Here is a 15,273-nt window from a genome sequence, read left to right on the forward strand (position 1 = left end):
GAGGTGAAGGACAAGCCCGCGTCACCTGTCCTATAAAACCCACACACTCCACCTCCCGAAGGCTGCTCACACGCTGCCACTGGGTCGTCAGGAGAGTTCTTAAGACTAGCGGGTTTTTACAGTCTCGGTGGGGTGATAGAGATAGTCAGGGAAGAGGAACTTACTGTTGTAGACGAGTGAGTGACGGTGGTGTGGTGTAGCGAGTGACGGTGGTAAGTTATAGCGAGTGACGGTGGTAAGGTATAGCGAGGGACGGATTCTGAAGAGGTGAGTCATGCCGCCTATAGATCTGTTTAGTGGGTTGTCGTTACTGTTGTGTTGTGATTCTTTTAACGCCAACAACGACACCGCGACCACCACACTACCCATCACGACACCAACTACTACTCCCGCCACGACACCGACTACGACCCCTGCCCCTCTACTTCCCATGGCCCTCAGGACAGAAGCCCATCATGAAGACGTCACCCACTCAGAACCTGTCAACGACGAGGTGGACGATGACGACGAAGTGGAATATGTAAACACGGTGGTGGTGAAACTCCCTAGCAAAATGGCAGGAGGCGGAGTGGGGCATTTAGTGCAGATCAACGTGTTTATAGGCGGGCTGAAGGAGGCGCTGCAGGGGGGGAACCTTCCACAAGATATACAGCTCATCATGGATATCCTCAATTCCTCGTGTAACCAAGAACACCTGCAGGGAATTCAAGAAGACCCTCAACAAGACACAAATTCTGATGACCTGCATAACACCACCATCTCCCTCTCTACTTCTGAAGGTGGTAACGGCGAGTGTAACCCGTCCGTAGAGAAGGAGAAGGGGGCAGGAAAAGAGGAAATGATGAAGGGAGCAGAGGAGGAAGAGGATAAGAAGCTAGCGTGGTGGCAGAGGAACATTGTGTACCAAGTGTACCCTCGTTCCTTCCAAGACACTGACGGCTCCGGTAAAGGCGACCTCAAGGGTGAGTGTTGGATGACCTCGTGTTGACGGTACGAATGAGAGCTGGCTGGTCATATGGGCCCCAGTCTTAGACCCCAGTACTAGTAGACCCTAATCCTAGTAAACCCCAGTCATAATAGACTCCAAATCTTACCTAATAGACACTAAAGTAAACCTGATGAGTCAATTGACTAATAGCTGACATAAACAAAATAGACCAAACTCACTTCCTGTGAAAACTGAATGTACAAATAACTTAAAATAATCAATAATATTTAAAAGCAAAATAAACTAATAAAAAGACGGAAGGAATAACAGAGGTAGTAAATATTATTGTTTTCCTCTTATTCAGGAAATTGTTGTAAAGATAAAATTCAATCGGTATTTTTGGGGGTAATAATTTCACTGATTTTAAATATGGAAAAATATTGTTAAATTGTGACTTTTAAGAAGTTTATGACACCAGCATTTTCCCTCTGGTATTATAACTGTGTGTGTGTGTGTGTGTGTGTGCGCGCGCGCGCGTGCGTGCGTGCGTGCGTGCGTGCGTGCGTGCGTGCATGTTGTGGACTAAGCTGTAAAGAAGTCATCATCATTAGTTGTGTTGCAGGTATAGCGATGAGGGCAGACTACCTGCAGCAGCTGGGTGTGGCTACAGTGTGGCTCAGTCCTATATTCACCTCCCCCATGGCTGACTTCGGCTACGACATCTCTAACTTCACTGACATCGACCCTATCTTGGGCGACATGCAAGACTTTGACTTCCTCTTGCAGGAGTTCCACGCCAGAGGTGAGTGGTGACTTCCTCTTGATGTAGTTCCACGCCAGAGGTGAGTGGTGACTTCCTCTTGATGGAGTTCCTCGCCAGAGGTGAGTGGTGACTTCCTCTTGATGGCGTTCCTCGCCAGAGGTGAGTGGTGACTTCCTCTTGATGTAGTTCCACGCCAGAGGTGAGTGGTGACTTCCTCTTGATGGAGTTCCTCGCCAGAGGTGAGTGGTGACTTCCTCTTGATGTAGTTCCACGCCAGAGGTGAGTGGTGACTTCCTCTTGATGTATTTCCACGCCAGAGGTGAGTGGTGACTTCCTCTTGATGGAGTTCCACGCCAGATGTGAGTGGTGACTTCCTCTTGATGGCGTTCCTCGCCAGATGTGAGTGGTGACTTCCTCTTGATGGCGTTCCTCGCCAGATGTAGTGGTGACTTCCTCTTGATGTAGTTCCACGCCAAGTGAGGATGTTGACTTCCTCTTGATGGGTTCCACGCCAGATGTGGTGATGGAGTTCCACGCCAGAGGTGGTGGTGACTTCCTCTTGATGGAGTTCCACGCCAGAGGTGAGTGTTGACTTCCTCTTGACGATGTAGTTCACGCCAGAGTGATGTTGACTTCCTCTTAATGGGTTCCTCGCCAGAGGTGAGTGGTGACTTCCTCTTGATGGGTTCCTCGCCAGAGGTGGTGGTGACTTCCTCTTGATGGGTTCCGCCAGATGTGAAAGTGTTGACTTCCTCTTGATTGCGTTCCTCGCCAGATGTGAGTGGTGACTTCCTCTTGATGTAGTTCCCGCCAGAGTGGTGACTTCCTTCTTGATGTAGTTCCTCGCCAGAGGTAGTGGTGACTTTCTCTTGATGGCGTTCCTCGCCAGAGGTAGTGTTGACTTCCCTCTTGATGAGTTCCTCGCCAGAGGTGAGTGGTGACTTCCTCTTGATGGAGTTCCGCGCCAGAGGTGAGTGGTGACTTCCTCTTGATGTAGTTCCACGCCAGAGGTGAGTGGTTACTTCCTCTTGATGTAGTTCCACGCCAGAGGTGAGTGGTGACTTCCTCTTGATGGAGTTCCACGCCAGATGTGAGTGGTGACTTCCTCTTGATGGCGTTCCTCGCCAGATGTGAGTGGTGACTTCCTCTTGATGTAGTTCCACGCCAGAGGTGAGTGGTGACTTCCTCTTGATGTAGTTCCTCGCCAGAGGTGAGTTGTGACTTCCTCTTGATGCGTTCCTCGCCAGAGGTGAGTGGTGACTTCCTCTTGATGGCGTTCCTCGCCAGATGTGAGTGGTGACTTCCTCTTGATGGAGTTCCTCGCCAGAGGTGAGTGGTGACTTCCTCTTGATGTAGTTCCTCGCGAGAGGTGAGTGGTGATTTCCTCTTGATGTAGTTCCTCGCCAGAGGTGAGTGGTGACTTCCTCTTGATGTAGTTCCTCGCCTCAAATCACTTGGATAAAATAATAAGTTAAATGATATTGAAGAAAAGTTCACAAAACTTGAGGTAAAAAATAACTTGGTAATTTTTCGTTGACGGGACGTTTGGCAGACCTGAAGGTGGTGCTGGACTTGGTGCCCAACCACACCAGCGACCAACACGAGTGGTTCACCAAGTCTGTCCTGCGGGAGGATTCTTACACTGACTACTATGTCTGGGCTGACCCTAAAGGCTACACTCCTTCCGGCACCCCCATCCCCCCTAACAACTGGGTGAGTCAACCATCCTCCCTAACAACTGGGTGAGTCAACCATCCCCCCTAACAACTGGGTGAGTCACCATCCCCCTAACAATCAACCATCCCCCAAACAACTGGGTGAGTCAACCATCCCCCAACAACTGGGTGAGTCAACCATCCCCCCAAACAACTGGGTGAGTCAACCATCCAGAACAACTGGGTGAGTCAACCATCCCCAGAACAACTGGGTGAGTCAACCATCCCCCCCCCCGAACAACTGGGTGAGTCAACCATCCCCCCAACAACTGGGTGAGTCAACCATCCCCCCTAACAACTGGGTGAGTCAACCATCCCCCCTAACAACTGGGTGAGTCAACCATCCCCCCTAACAACTGGGTGAGTCAACCACCCTTCACACTATCTAAGGTATTCCTTCACTTTTTCCTCAAAACTTGAATAAGAAAATATCTTATAGCAAGTGCTGCGTTGATCCACTATTGTATATGTTATGGTAAATAAAGCTTGTATCCCACCGCTGCCACCAGTGTAAGGTGAAACGTGAATTTGTATTCTTAGTCGTATATGTACAGGCAGTTTAGATTAAAATTAAAACAAAGGAAAACATGTATGTGCGCCCAATTATGAATGTTATTAATTCATAAGCTTATGATTATGTTTGATGTTACATTCTCTTTATTTATTAAAGCTTAAATTTCTTTGATATAAGTTATAGACCGGAGCTTAATGAATTGCTACTTTTAATAAGATAACGGAAATATCTTTGACACTTTATGAGACTCTTGTGATATAAACTTTAAGCATAAAAACAAAGAGGCAGGTTTTTAGATGCATCAAAGGCAGTAAACATAACATAAGAAAATAAACCAAGGCTGGAGACTTTTAAGGGGAAACTAGTGAAAACAATTACCCACAAAAAATTCCTTTAAAAAAAAGTTAATCAATAAGTTAATTGATATAAAACAAAAATAAAACTGATGATATAATGAAAAAAAAAAGCAACACTGATTTCATTATTCAACTTTTACTGGAATTGCTTGTGGATTAATGCAAGATACACGTCAATATTTTGCTTTATTACACCATAAAAACACGAATTAGTGATCCCAGTTAATTTAATAGTGCGGTAACTTGTGGGTGTTGATGCAGAGTTACGAGCAAAGTTAGTATTAATAAAAACAATGGGAGGGGTTTGGGAGCGCTGCCACCAAATATTACCACAACGCAATGGCGGACAGAACTTTTACTCGGGTGCTTCTGGTCCCTGTTGTTCCCTGTTGACTCATGTCCAGACCACTTAAACAGTAAGGTAACGGGGCTCAATATATCCAGACTTGAAGCAGGACCAGGCACGTAAACTGAGCATATGTCTCCTAACATAACTTAACCCGGAACTTAACTCAACCATATGTCCTTAATGTAACTTAACCCAACTTATTCCATCTATACCCATCAGAATAGGGACTCATTAGTTCAGGGTCCCATTAATCAAGGGCCCATATGGATAGGGCCCCATTTGAACAGGCCCCATTGGATCAGGGCCCCAATAGATTAGGGCTCCAATAGGACAGGAACCCCATTTGACTTGTAAGGTGATGTACGCATTGATGTGGGGCAGCTGAGTGTGCTCCGGGGGACGGCGTGGCAGTGGGTGGAGGAGCGGCAGCAGTTTTACCTCCACAAGTACAGGAAGGAGCAGCCGGACCTCAACTACCGTAATCCCGCCGTCAGGAGCCACATGAAGGTGAGTCAACAGGGTGGTGCTCCTGAAGGAGGTGTGTGTTTATATGTGTTGTTGATGTGTGTTTAAGACCTTAGACAACAGGTGACATATTGATTCATAGAACATAATATTGATTACCAGAAGTTGATATGTTGGCGAATGGTGTTGTAATAGTACTTCAATTGACTGACTGACTGGTTGTTTGTCTGAGTGAATGACTATTTGCTTGCCTGACTGATTGAATGCTCACTACCCACCTCCCCTCCCATCCCCTTCTCTTCCTCGTGTTCACTGACGGCTGCCGTGACTATTCAACGATAAAACGTATACAATTCTGAAAGAGAGTGAACCGAATTCATTCTCTCTCCTGTCATGATCTGTTCGTCGGAAATTTCAGTTGGAAGGGAAAATTCTTCTCTTTTTTTTTTGTCTCTTCCGTTGTCTGTTTTTTTTAGGGTATCTCTTGTTTTGTCATGCTTTTTTATGGCTCACTCTGTATTTTCGTTTTGTTTTTGAAGGGGTTTACTGAAAGACGAGTCATAGTTGATTGGAAAGATGTTAGAAGGTAAATAAAAATGTTTGACAAGTTTACAAGTTGAGAGAGGTAAGCAACACCACCACTATTACAACCCACCACGACCCACCAGAACCCACTATAACTCATCACGACCCACTATAACTCATCACGACCCACTATAACTCATCACGACCCATATAACTCATCACGACCCACTATAACATCATCACGACCCAATTATAACTCATCACGATCCACTATAACCCATCACGACCCAATTATAACTCATCCACTATTGACCCACCACGACCCACCAGAACCCACCACGAGCCACCAGAACCCACCACGAGCCACCAGAATCCACCACAACCCACCATAACCCACCACGATCCACCATCATGTTACTGACAGATCCAGTATAAGAATAATACAGACGCTTGTCGACTTTATCCCTAGCGGCGAGATGACTGAAGCATCTATATCATATGAACAGAAAAGGACCCAATAACCTTTTTCTCTCTTTTTCTTTTCCGTTCTTTCTATCCTCCCTCTTTATCTCTCTTGCCCTGCTTCTCTTTCGCTCTGTTTGTTTCTCTCTCTCTTCCTTCCTCTCCCTTACTTACTTACTCGTGCATTCATTCCTTAGTCTAGTCATACAATATCTCTACGGGGTTTCGTCTCTCTCTCTCTCCACACATCTGCAGGAGGTATTAAAGTTCTGGTTAGATCGAGGTGTTGACGGTTTCTGCCTTGACGCCCTGAAACACCTGTACGAGGCAGAGGACTTGTACCAGGACGAACCAGTGAGCCTCAAGTCAGGTGTGAGTGATCCTCTGCAGTATGAGTACCTGGAGCACACCCTCACCGTCAACCAGCCGGAAGTGTTCCAGATTGCCCTGAGGGAGTGGAGGGATCTGATCGACCAGTACCCCGACAGGTAGGTCATATTTTTATCTAATTTACCTGAACTGAATTTAACCTAATCTTACATAACTTATCCTATTCTACTTATTACCGAACATAACCTTATTTTTTACTTATCTAGACCGAATTTAATCTTTCTCAGCTTACGGTAACTTAATTAGACATCAGAATTTCTTGTTTTGTGGTTCAGCAGTTGAGTGGATAATGCATTAGTCTCCTGAGCCAAAGATCGCTAGTTCGAGTTACGCATCAGGCCACTATGTGAGGCGCTCCCACTCGACCCAGCTGTGATCTATTCTGGCGAGGAGGTGGTGGCTGCCCCAGTGCTCGTTGTTTGGTCACAAAACTAGTTTCCCGTCGACCAATCAGCTTCCCGTTGTTTGCTTACTTAAAATAAAGGTTTAACGCACCGTACGAACCATAGACAACGAAATCAACGGTAACGAGAGATCCACTAAAACTTCCCCGTTGTTTACCGAGACTATTGAAGGCAGAATTTATCTACCTACCTACCTACCTATCTACCTATATATTTATCTGGATCTAATTATCTACTCCCCCCAGGTTCCTGATAGCCCAGCTGTATGACCCAGACATCAGCGAGATCATGAAGTACTACGGGACCTCCTCAGCGCCTCTCTCTCACTTCCCTTTCAACTTCCGGTTTATACAGTATCTCAAGACCCGCGATGACGTCACGGGCCACAACCTACTGGCCTACATCACCGAGTGGCTGGACAACATGCCGGCTGGAATGTGGCCAAACTGGGTGGTGAGTGTGGCCAAGGTGTTTGGTGGTGAGTGGTTAAATATCTATATCACCAGTGAGTACATTTGGACGAGTAAATAAACGAGTGTAGTTTGTGTAATTAACAAAACAACGTCATGATCTACTTATAAAACTCACCGTGACCTTAAATATTGACCTTTTGACCTAATGACCTGGCAACTGTAGGGAGTGTCTCACTGTGTGTGTGTGTGTCCTATAAGAGGATTCATTATTTACTAAGTGGCACCTCCATCAGCTGAGTAACCATGGCAACAGTCGCTTGGCGTCTCGGGTGGGCGGGGACCTTGTGGACGCCCTCCACATGATGACGATGCTACTGCCGGGGACCCCGATCACCTACTACGGCGATGAGCTGGGTACTGTCCCTCCCTCCCTCCCTCCACTACTACTACCTACCCTCCCCCCCACTGTATTTTTTCAGCAGTTTTCGACACAAAACACCAGAAGTCTTACAAGAGTGTCTTAGAGAGTTAAGCAAGGGACCTTATCCATTATTCATGTAGAGACAGCCGAGGTGCTCTTGTGAGACGGTGAGATAACACATACGGTGCAAGACACACAAAACACATATGATGTAAAGTGACTCGCATAGTACATAGGGCGTAAGACTCGCTGCTAACACATACGGTACACGAGTCTGTCATAACACATACGATGCATTAGACTCACATAACACATACGATGCAATAGACTCACATAACACATACCATGCAATAGACTCACATTACACCTATGATGCTCTCCCAGGTATGGAGGACACATATGTTACGTGGGAGGAGACGCAGGATCCTTATGGCAAGAACTTCGGCCCTACGAGATACCAGGAGGCGAGTCGTGACCCCAGTCGGTCACCTATGCAGTGGGACGACTCCCATAACGCAGGTACGACTCATCTATGACTCAACGCAGGTATGACTCACCTATGACTCACATAACGCATGTACGACTCACCTATGACTCACATAACGCAGGTACGACTCGTCTATGACTCACTATACAGGTAGACTCATAAAACACAGATACGATCAGGCTTTTAGTTAATTAGTAATATATTAAATCATTAAAGCTGTCGACATTTCCTCTGAATTACCACAATTTTTTATTTTTTATTTCGTACTTTTTTTTCCAAAGTTAACTTAATTATCAAACGTCTGACATAGAACACATTATGATATTCAGATACAAAATTATATTAGTTTGTGTTCATTATTTTAAAGGGATTTTGTGTATTTAGGGATTTTATGTAGTACTTAACTATGTTCTGTGTTTTAATGTATTTGCTTTGACCACCAGTTAACTTAACCTAACCTAAACTAACTTAACCTAAGCTAACCTAATCATCAAATATGCTAGGTTAGGTTCATTTGGCACCAGTCAGTCAGTCAGTAGTGCCAACAGTGTCAACAGTCAGTAGTGTCAACAGTCAGTAATGCTAACAGTGCCAACAGTCAGTAGTACCAACAGTGCCAACAGTCAGTAGTACCAACAGTGCCAACAGTCAGTAGTGTCTACAGTCAGTAGTGTCAACAGTCAATAATGCTAACAGTGCCAACAGTCAGTAGTGTCAACAGTCAGTAGTGTCACCAGTCAGTAATGCTAACAGTGCCAACAGTCAGTAGTGTCAACAGTCAGTAGTACCAGTCAGTAGTGCCAACAGTCAGTAGTGCCAACCCTCCTGCCCCCAGGCTTCAGCTCTGCCAACAACACGTGGCTCCCGGTGAACGACAACTACTTGACGGTGAACGTGAAGGCGCAGATGGCGGCGCAGGAGAGTCACCTGCGTCTCTACCAGCGCCTGGCGAAGCTGCGTCAGGAGGTGACCTTCACCCACGGGAACCTGACTTTCCCCGTCGTCACCCAGCAGGTGTTCTCCTTCCTCAGGTGAGATGTTACCCCCTGCAGGTGCCGCCTCATGAATCTGGCAACTATAAATAATTAAACTTCTATTATTCTCGGTATATAGACTAATTAAACGAGTTCTATAGTCAGTACTCTTCCTGCCATACCTGAGTCACACAGCCTTTAGTCTCTATGACCAAAGGACCATTGAGTCGAACCAACAACCATTACTCAATCGTCGCCTCAAAAGTGCCAGCCTTCTTTATGTCGTGACTTGAGCTAGTGTGGGGGATGGGAGCTGGGGAGGGAGAGGAGGGATGGGAGAGGAGGGATGGGGGAGGTAGGGATGGGGACGGGGCTAGAAGATGTGGGATGGGGGAAGGGAGGGTAGAGGAAGGGTACTAAGATACGTTCTTTCTATCTGCAGTTATGGTGATAAAAAAAAGTAAACACAAGAATTCTTTGAGTAACTTCCGTAACTAAAGAAAACAGAAGTTCTACCGTAGTGTTATGGTCTCCCCCCCCTCCCTCCCTCCCCTCACAAGTCTTTGATGTTTATTGTGTATGGTATTTTTCTGTCTGTCTATCTGTAAGTTCTTCCTTCTACTTCTTGTTTATCCTCTCACTCTCCACTGCTCTTCATCTGTCATCTGCTCTCTCTCTCTCTCTCTCTCAGTAATTACAGGTGTGTTGGTATTACAGGAGCCACCTGAGGTCACACAGTTACCTGGTGGTCATCAACACCTCCCGGCAGCAGCTGTTGGTGGACCTGACGAAGGGCACAGGGCTGCCACCCACCGCCACCGTCCTCCTCCGCTCCGTCACCCACACTACCCCAAGGAGAGTCATCCACACTACCCCAGGGTGAGTCATCCACACTACCCCAGGGGGAGTCATCCACACTGTCACCCACACTGATAAGAGAGAGAGAGAGAGAGAGAGAGAGAGAGAGAGAGAGAGAGGGAGAGGTTCTCACTATATTATATCACTTCAGGTCAGAGGTCAACCTTGCTGTGTTGAGACTGAAGGCCGGTGAGGGACTCGTCCTTAGGCTGCCCACACAAGCTTGAAGCCTGATACAACCTGAAGCCTGATACAACCTGAAGCCTGATACAACCTGAAGCCTGATACAACCTGAAGCCTGATACAACCTGAAGCCTGATACAACCTGAAGCCTGATACAACCTGAAGCCTGATACAACATGAAAGTTCCACACCTGTGAGTCACCTGTCGTCTGCCTTATTATTGATTGAATTTACTAAACACGAATTATTATTATAAATTATATAAGAGTAAAACAAAATTAAAAGGAATTATTAAAGTTGATTATTTTTTTATCCTAGAAAATTAATTAACATTTAAGGTAATTTTTTGTTGACGTTCTGAAAAATTGTGAAAAAAGGTCCCAAATCATAAAATCCCATGTCTTTAACTTCACTGTTTTTGTAGGTCTAAAAATCTTATATTATCAACTTAAAAAAAATCCTTTATATTTCTCCAGTATTGCCACCTAAAAAAAATCTATCTCGCCACTACAGTATTACCAACTATGTAAGTATGGGTCTGTCGACAGGATAAGTTACTACAGGTCCACAGGTGCAGGTAGTAATTACAGGTCCACAGGTGCAGGCAGTAATTACAGGTCCATAGGTGCTGGTAGTAATTACAGGTCCACAGTTGCAGGCAGTAATTACAGGTCCACAGGTGCAGGTAGTAATTACAGGTCCATAGGTGCAGGCAGTAACCACAGGGACCAATACTACCTGACAATTATATTATATTTGAATCATAATTGAGGTATTAATTTAAAGCATTTTTTGTTTAATTCCACCATTAATTGAAGAAAGTTTGGATCTCAATTTACTATTAATGAAAAGAATTTAATTATTAACCAGTAGTTAAATGAACAAAGACCAGAGGGTTTATTCTTTTTTATCAATTTGAAAAATTTTGTATAATTAAATATTTCCGTGTTTGATAATTTACCTGATAAAAAACTTAATTAAAAAAGTAAAAGTTCTATTCGAGGAGAAAGTTGTGTTTTAAAAGGAGAAAGTCATAGGGTTATTTCAAGGTTATATTAGAGAGAAAGGGAGGTAGTCAGAACTCTCTCTCTCCCTCTGTCTTAATCTGTCTGTCTGTCTGTCTTTTTCTCTCTCCCTCTCTCTCTTTCTCTCTCTCTCTAAAGCCTTACTACTAGTTGCAAATACAGAATCTCCCAATACGTTGTTAACAGAATCGTGTTGTAATGTGTGTGTGGGTTTGAAACATTGTATATAAATAGACCCTCTAGTGTTTTATAAGGTCCAGTGTGTTTTAAAAGCAAACTATTAAACTGACCATGAAATTCTCCAAAGTTTAAATGGAGACTAAAAATTTTCTAACGATATAATATAATGTTTCCAATATGGTTTACTAAGTCACCTGTTGGAATAGTTTAATAAAATCTATAATACGTTTTAAAATATGGACTACATTAGCTAGTGGTTACAAGGGTTTCTAATATGTCAGTGTTATACTATTGTGGGATGTATATTAAAGAGCTTCACTATACTGACAGAAAGTGTAATTAGTCATACAAGGAAATGTTTTGGGTGTATATTCCTGAATGTTGATAATACATTGTCAACTGGAATTAGTTGTATTGAGTCAAATTCCCGTTCATAGATTGTTTTTGTTGTTGTTGTTGTTGTTGTTGTTCACATGTAACTTAATGACGCGAGAGACCTACGACCATTATACTCAGCTGACAACAGGATAAACATTTAGTTGAATGTTTATAAACTTGATGTACTCACTTGTGATCAATGTTTATGAGTACTGTTTCGTGTTGTGGATGAAGCAGATGAATGAAGCCTCGAAGCGGGTCGATAACATCATATTGTTTCGAGTTAATTAATTTGTCATATACTGTACAGTAATATCTTTAATAACCTTTTATGATTTAATTTAAGGATATATTAAATACATTTCTTTAATTGGGTAGTTTATGTTGAAATAATAATAACATAGAGACTAATAAGTTACTTTGTTGGTGATTATTTTGTGTTGGTCAATGACTCGTCACTTTGGTGGGCTTAAGTCGACGTGTTGGTTAGAGCTGCGACTGAGGTCCATTTAGTATGATCCTGGCTACTGTAGGGGTAAGTACTCTCTCTCTTTGTTGAGTTAACGTAGGCAGGTAAGTCTGTAGTCCTTTAGGATACCTACCTACCTCCTTACCTCCCTCACAAATATAAAATCAAATACAGCTCTTTGAAAAAAAAAGAAAAAGCATTTCATTAGTTTTGCTATTTTTAGTGAAATATCAAATTGATAATGAAATCATAACGAAATTTGGGAAATGAAATTAACCCCCCCCTCTAACCCCCTCTCCCTTCCCTCTACCACCCCCTCCTCCTCCTTCCCACCTCCCCCCCCACCCCCCCATCAATGGGTGTCCAATAACTGGAATAATTTTTAGAGAGAATTTCCCCATAACTTAATTACGTACATAAATACATATATATATATACACACACACACACACACACACACATACATACATACATACAAGGTAATTAAGATAGTCTCATATTTCAATTACCTGGAGTATAAAACAAATATATTTGTTTCCTGTAACCATTCTTCTGTTATGAGCCTTTGATGTGGTGTAGTGTGGTGAAAGTGTGGTGCAGTGAGTGTTATGGTGGGTGTTGTTGATGCCTGACCCCACAGAGAGGTAGTCGTGATAGATCTGGTCTGGTGAACGGTGCTTAAATATCTTTAATTATGTCAAAGGTCATTAATTCACAATAATTACTCGTTTTTTTTAATTGTGACCCCAGATCCATAATCAGCATGTAAAGTAGTTTTTTTATATGAAATTTAAATAAGCACTTTTTTGACCCCAACTGTCGGAAACCAAGGTAATTAGGTCAAGCGCATTTTTTACTTAAATCGATATTGTTTTTGGAAAGTGGGAACTGACGTGTTCATAACGTGCTGATATAGTGAAGATAGTCTATATCTTTAAGACTATGTATATAAAGGTGATTTAAAACTTACAAGCCCATCTATGAAACTATATAAGAAAATATACAATATGAATAATAATAACAATAAAAACAATAGTAATAACAACAAGAACAATAATAATTACAACAAATAATAAAAAACAACAACAAATAATAAAAATAACAACCAATAATAACAATAACAACAACAAATAATATTAACAATAACAACAACAAAATAACATTAACAAAAATAACAACAACACCACCACCAGCAACAACAACAATAACACCTTCAAAAAAACACCCCAAAAAAGGTATTACCAACTCACGCCCACAAGAGATCCTTCACCCACAACAACCTGAACCTTAGGCAAAACATCTCCTCCATTTCTCTTCACAAACGACAAAAGAAAAACCTCTCAGTATATCAAGTGACAACGATGACTCTTTAAAACTCCTACGTCAAAAATAATGCAAAAAGAAAAAAAAATAGTGCGTCGTTTGCCTAATGGTAGCATGACCCATTAATGAGGTGGTTAATGGGTTTGTCCTTAAGGGTGAATCTTCAATGTTGTTAGTATGGGAGTTATGACAGAGAGAGAGATAGAAAATGAAAGAGAGGGAAAGAATTAAAGCGAAAGAGGATGAGGAAGACAGACAGTGTGTGATAGTCTCTTGTCGTTCAAACTCCCACAACAAACTTGACTCAACCAAAAACCAGGAGTCATTTTCCACCTTGTTTCCCCTGGAGTCAAAATTGTCCCCCCTCAGCTGTCATGGTCCACCGTCTTTCCTCATAGTTTTCCTCACATCAGAAGCGTCTTGTCATCCTCAGTTTTCCCTCCATTAATTTCCTCCGACTCTGCTGTCATTAATTTTGTCTTAATTATTTTCCTCTTTGTTAATTTTCCCCTTCCTCCTCCTCCTCCTCCTCCTCCTTGTTATACCACGTCATCATCAGGTCATTAACAAACAATAAATAATTAATCACGGTATTTTGCATAAATTTTCATCCATTGGTTAAATTTTCTACTGAAACGCCAAATCCTCCCTCCTCGCTAGCCACCTTAACCTAACCTAAACTAACCTCCCCCATCCTTCATCACCTCCTCACCCCTCATTCATCACCCCTCACCTCCCTCCCCCATCCCTGCCCCCCTCCCCATCCCTCCTCACCCCTCACCTCCCTCAACCCTCCCCCATCACCTCCTCATCTTTACGCTAAAATAAGAAGTCATTTTGCTAACTCGAGTCAAGAACTTCCGACAGTGAATATTTTTATTTCATCTGACCTCCACTAACTCTGAGTCTGCCTCCACTTTAAATCATAATTACTTTTCAATTAAGCGTTGTAGAGAGTCGCCAGAATAGACTAATTGACTACCTAGTTAATTAGTCATCTCCAATTAACTTTGACGTATGTGTGTGTGTGTGATGTAAATAGTCATGTTCGTAAAATAATGAGGGGGTCTTTGATTTATTATTTACACTGTTTACACGTAATTGTAAAACAGTTTATAGGTGACTAATATATTTAATGGACTGTAAATCAACCAGGTGACTGACTGACTGACTGACTGACTCACTTACTTACCGATATTTCCTTTCATTCGTCTGTCATTATCTACCCCACCAATTACACCTCGGGTTCTGACACACACACACTTGAGTGACAGAACCGTCTTATTAACACATCATGAGAATATTTAAATGTTCTGTTCACCTCATAGTTAATTGCCTCACAGACCGGTGGCTCCAGTCAAACATGGGGGGAGAGAGGAGAGAGGGACTCGTACAGACAGACAAAGACAAGCAGAGAGTGTTTACAATTTGCGTCTAATTATTATTGCTGTGGTAGAGTTCAGAGCTGCTGTGTTAATGAGGATTTAAAAGGTCACAGGTCGCCGGTCATAGCCATCACCTGCCACTAATTACTATACCTACCTCCCCCTCCCCCCATAATTACCTGTCTATGATGTTTGAGTAAGGTGTATGAACAATGAATTAGATACATCATATACCATACACAACATGCATCATACATACCACACAACATACAACATAAACAACATACAACATAGACTACACAGCAT

General features: G+C 43.0%; 1 protein-coding gene across 2 annotated transcripts; it reads left to right on the forward strand.

The window, feature by feature from the left end:
- Positions 1-59: 59 nt before the first annotated feature.
- On the forward strand, positions 60-10,503 carry LOC121875883 (maltase A3-like). 2 transcript variants are annotated; one of them, XM_042380615.1, is made up of 11 exons: positions 60-962; positions 1,551-1,730; positions 3,244-3,404; positions 5,007-5,132; positions 6,333-6,565; positions 7,117-7,324; positions 7,578-7,698; positions 8,090-8,224; positions 9,028-9,223; positions 9,884-10,045; positions 10,176-10,503. In XM_042380615.1, the coding sequence occupies exons 1-11, from the start codon at positions 275-277 to the stop codon at positions 10,249-10,251; spliced, it is 2,286 nt and encodes a 761-aa protein (XP_042236549.1). In that variant the 5' UTR covers positions 60-274; the 3' UTR covers positions 10,252-10,503. The 2 variants fall into 2 exon arrangements, with proteins under 2 accessions (XP_042236549.1, XP_042236550.1); XM_042380616.1 differs by having other exon boundaries at positions 9,884-10,069; positions 10,176-10,258.
- Positions 10,504-15,273: the final 4,770 nt, after the last annotated feature.

This window comes from Homarus americanus, unplaced genomic scaffold, assembly GCF_018991925.1.
Source record: "Homarus americanus isolate GMGI-L3 unplaced genomic scaffold, GMGI_Hamer_2.0 scaffold18884, whole genome shotgun sequence".
Classification (NCBI taxonomy): domain Eukaryota; kingdom Metazoa; phylum Arthropoda; class Malacostraca; order Decapoda; family Nephropidae; genus Homarus; species Homarus americanus.

Coding starts and splice junctions, on each gene's coding strand:
- LOC121875883 (XM_042380615.1), top strand. CDS start 275: ATGCCGCCTATAGATCTGTTTAGTGGGTTGTCGTTACTGTTGTGTTGT. Junction 7,699..8,089: donor CTACTACGGCGATGAGCTGG/GTACTGTCCCTC, acceptor ATGCTCTCCCAG/GTATGGAGGACACATATGTT. Junction 10,046..10,175: donor GTCATCCACACTACCCCAGG/GTGAGTCATCCA, acceptor ATATCACTTCAG/GTCAGAGGTCAACCTTGCTG.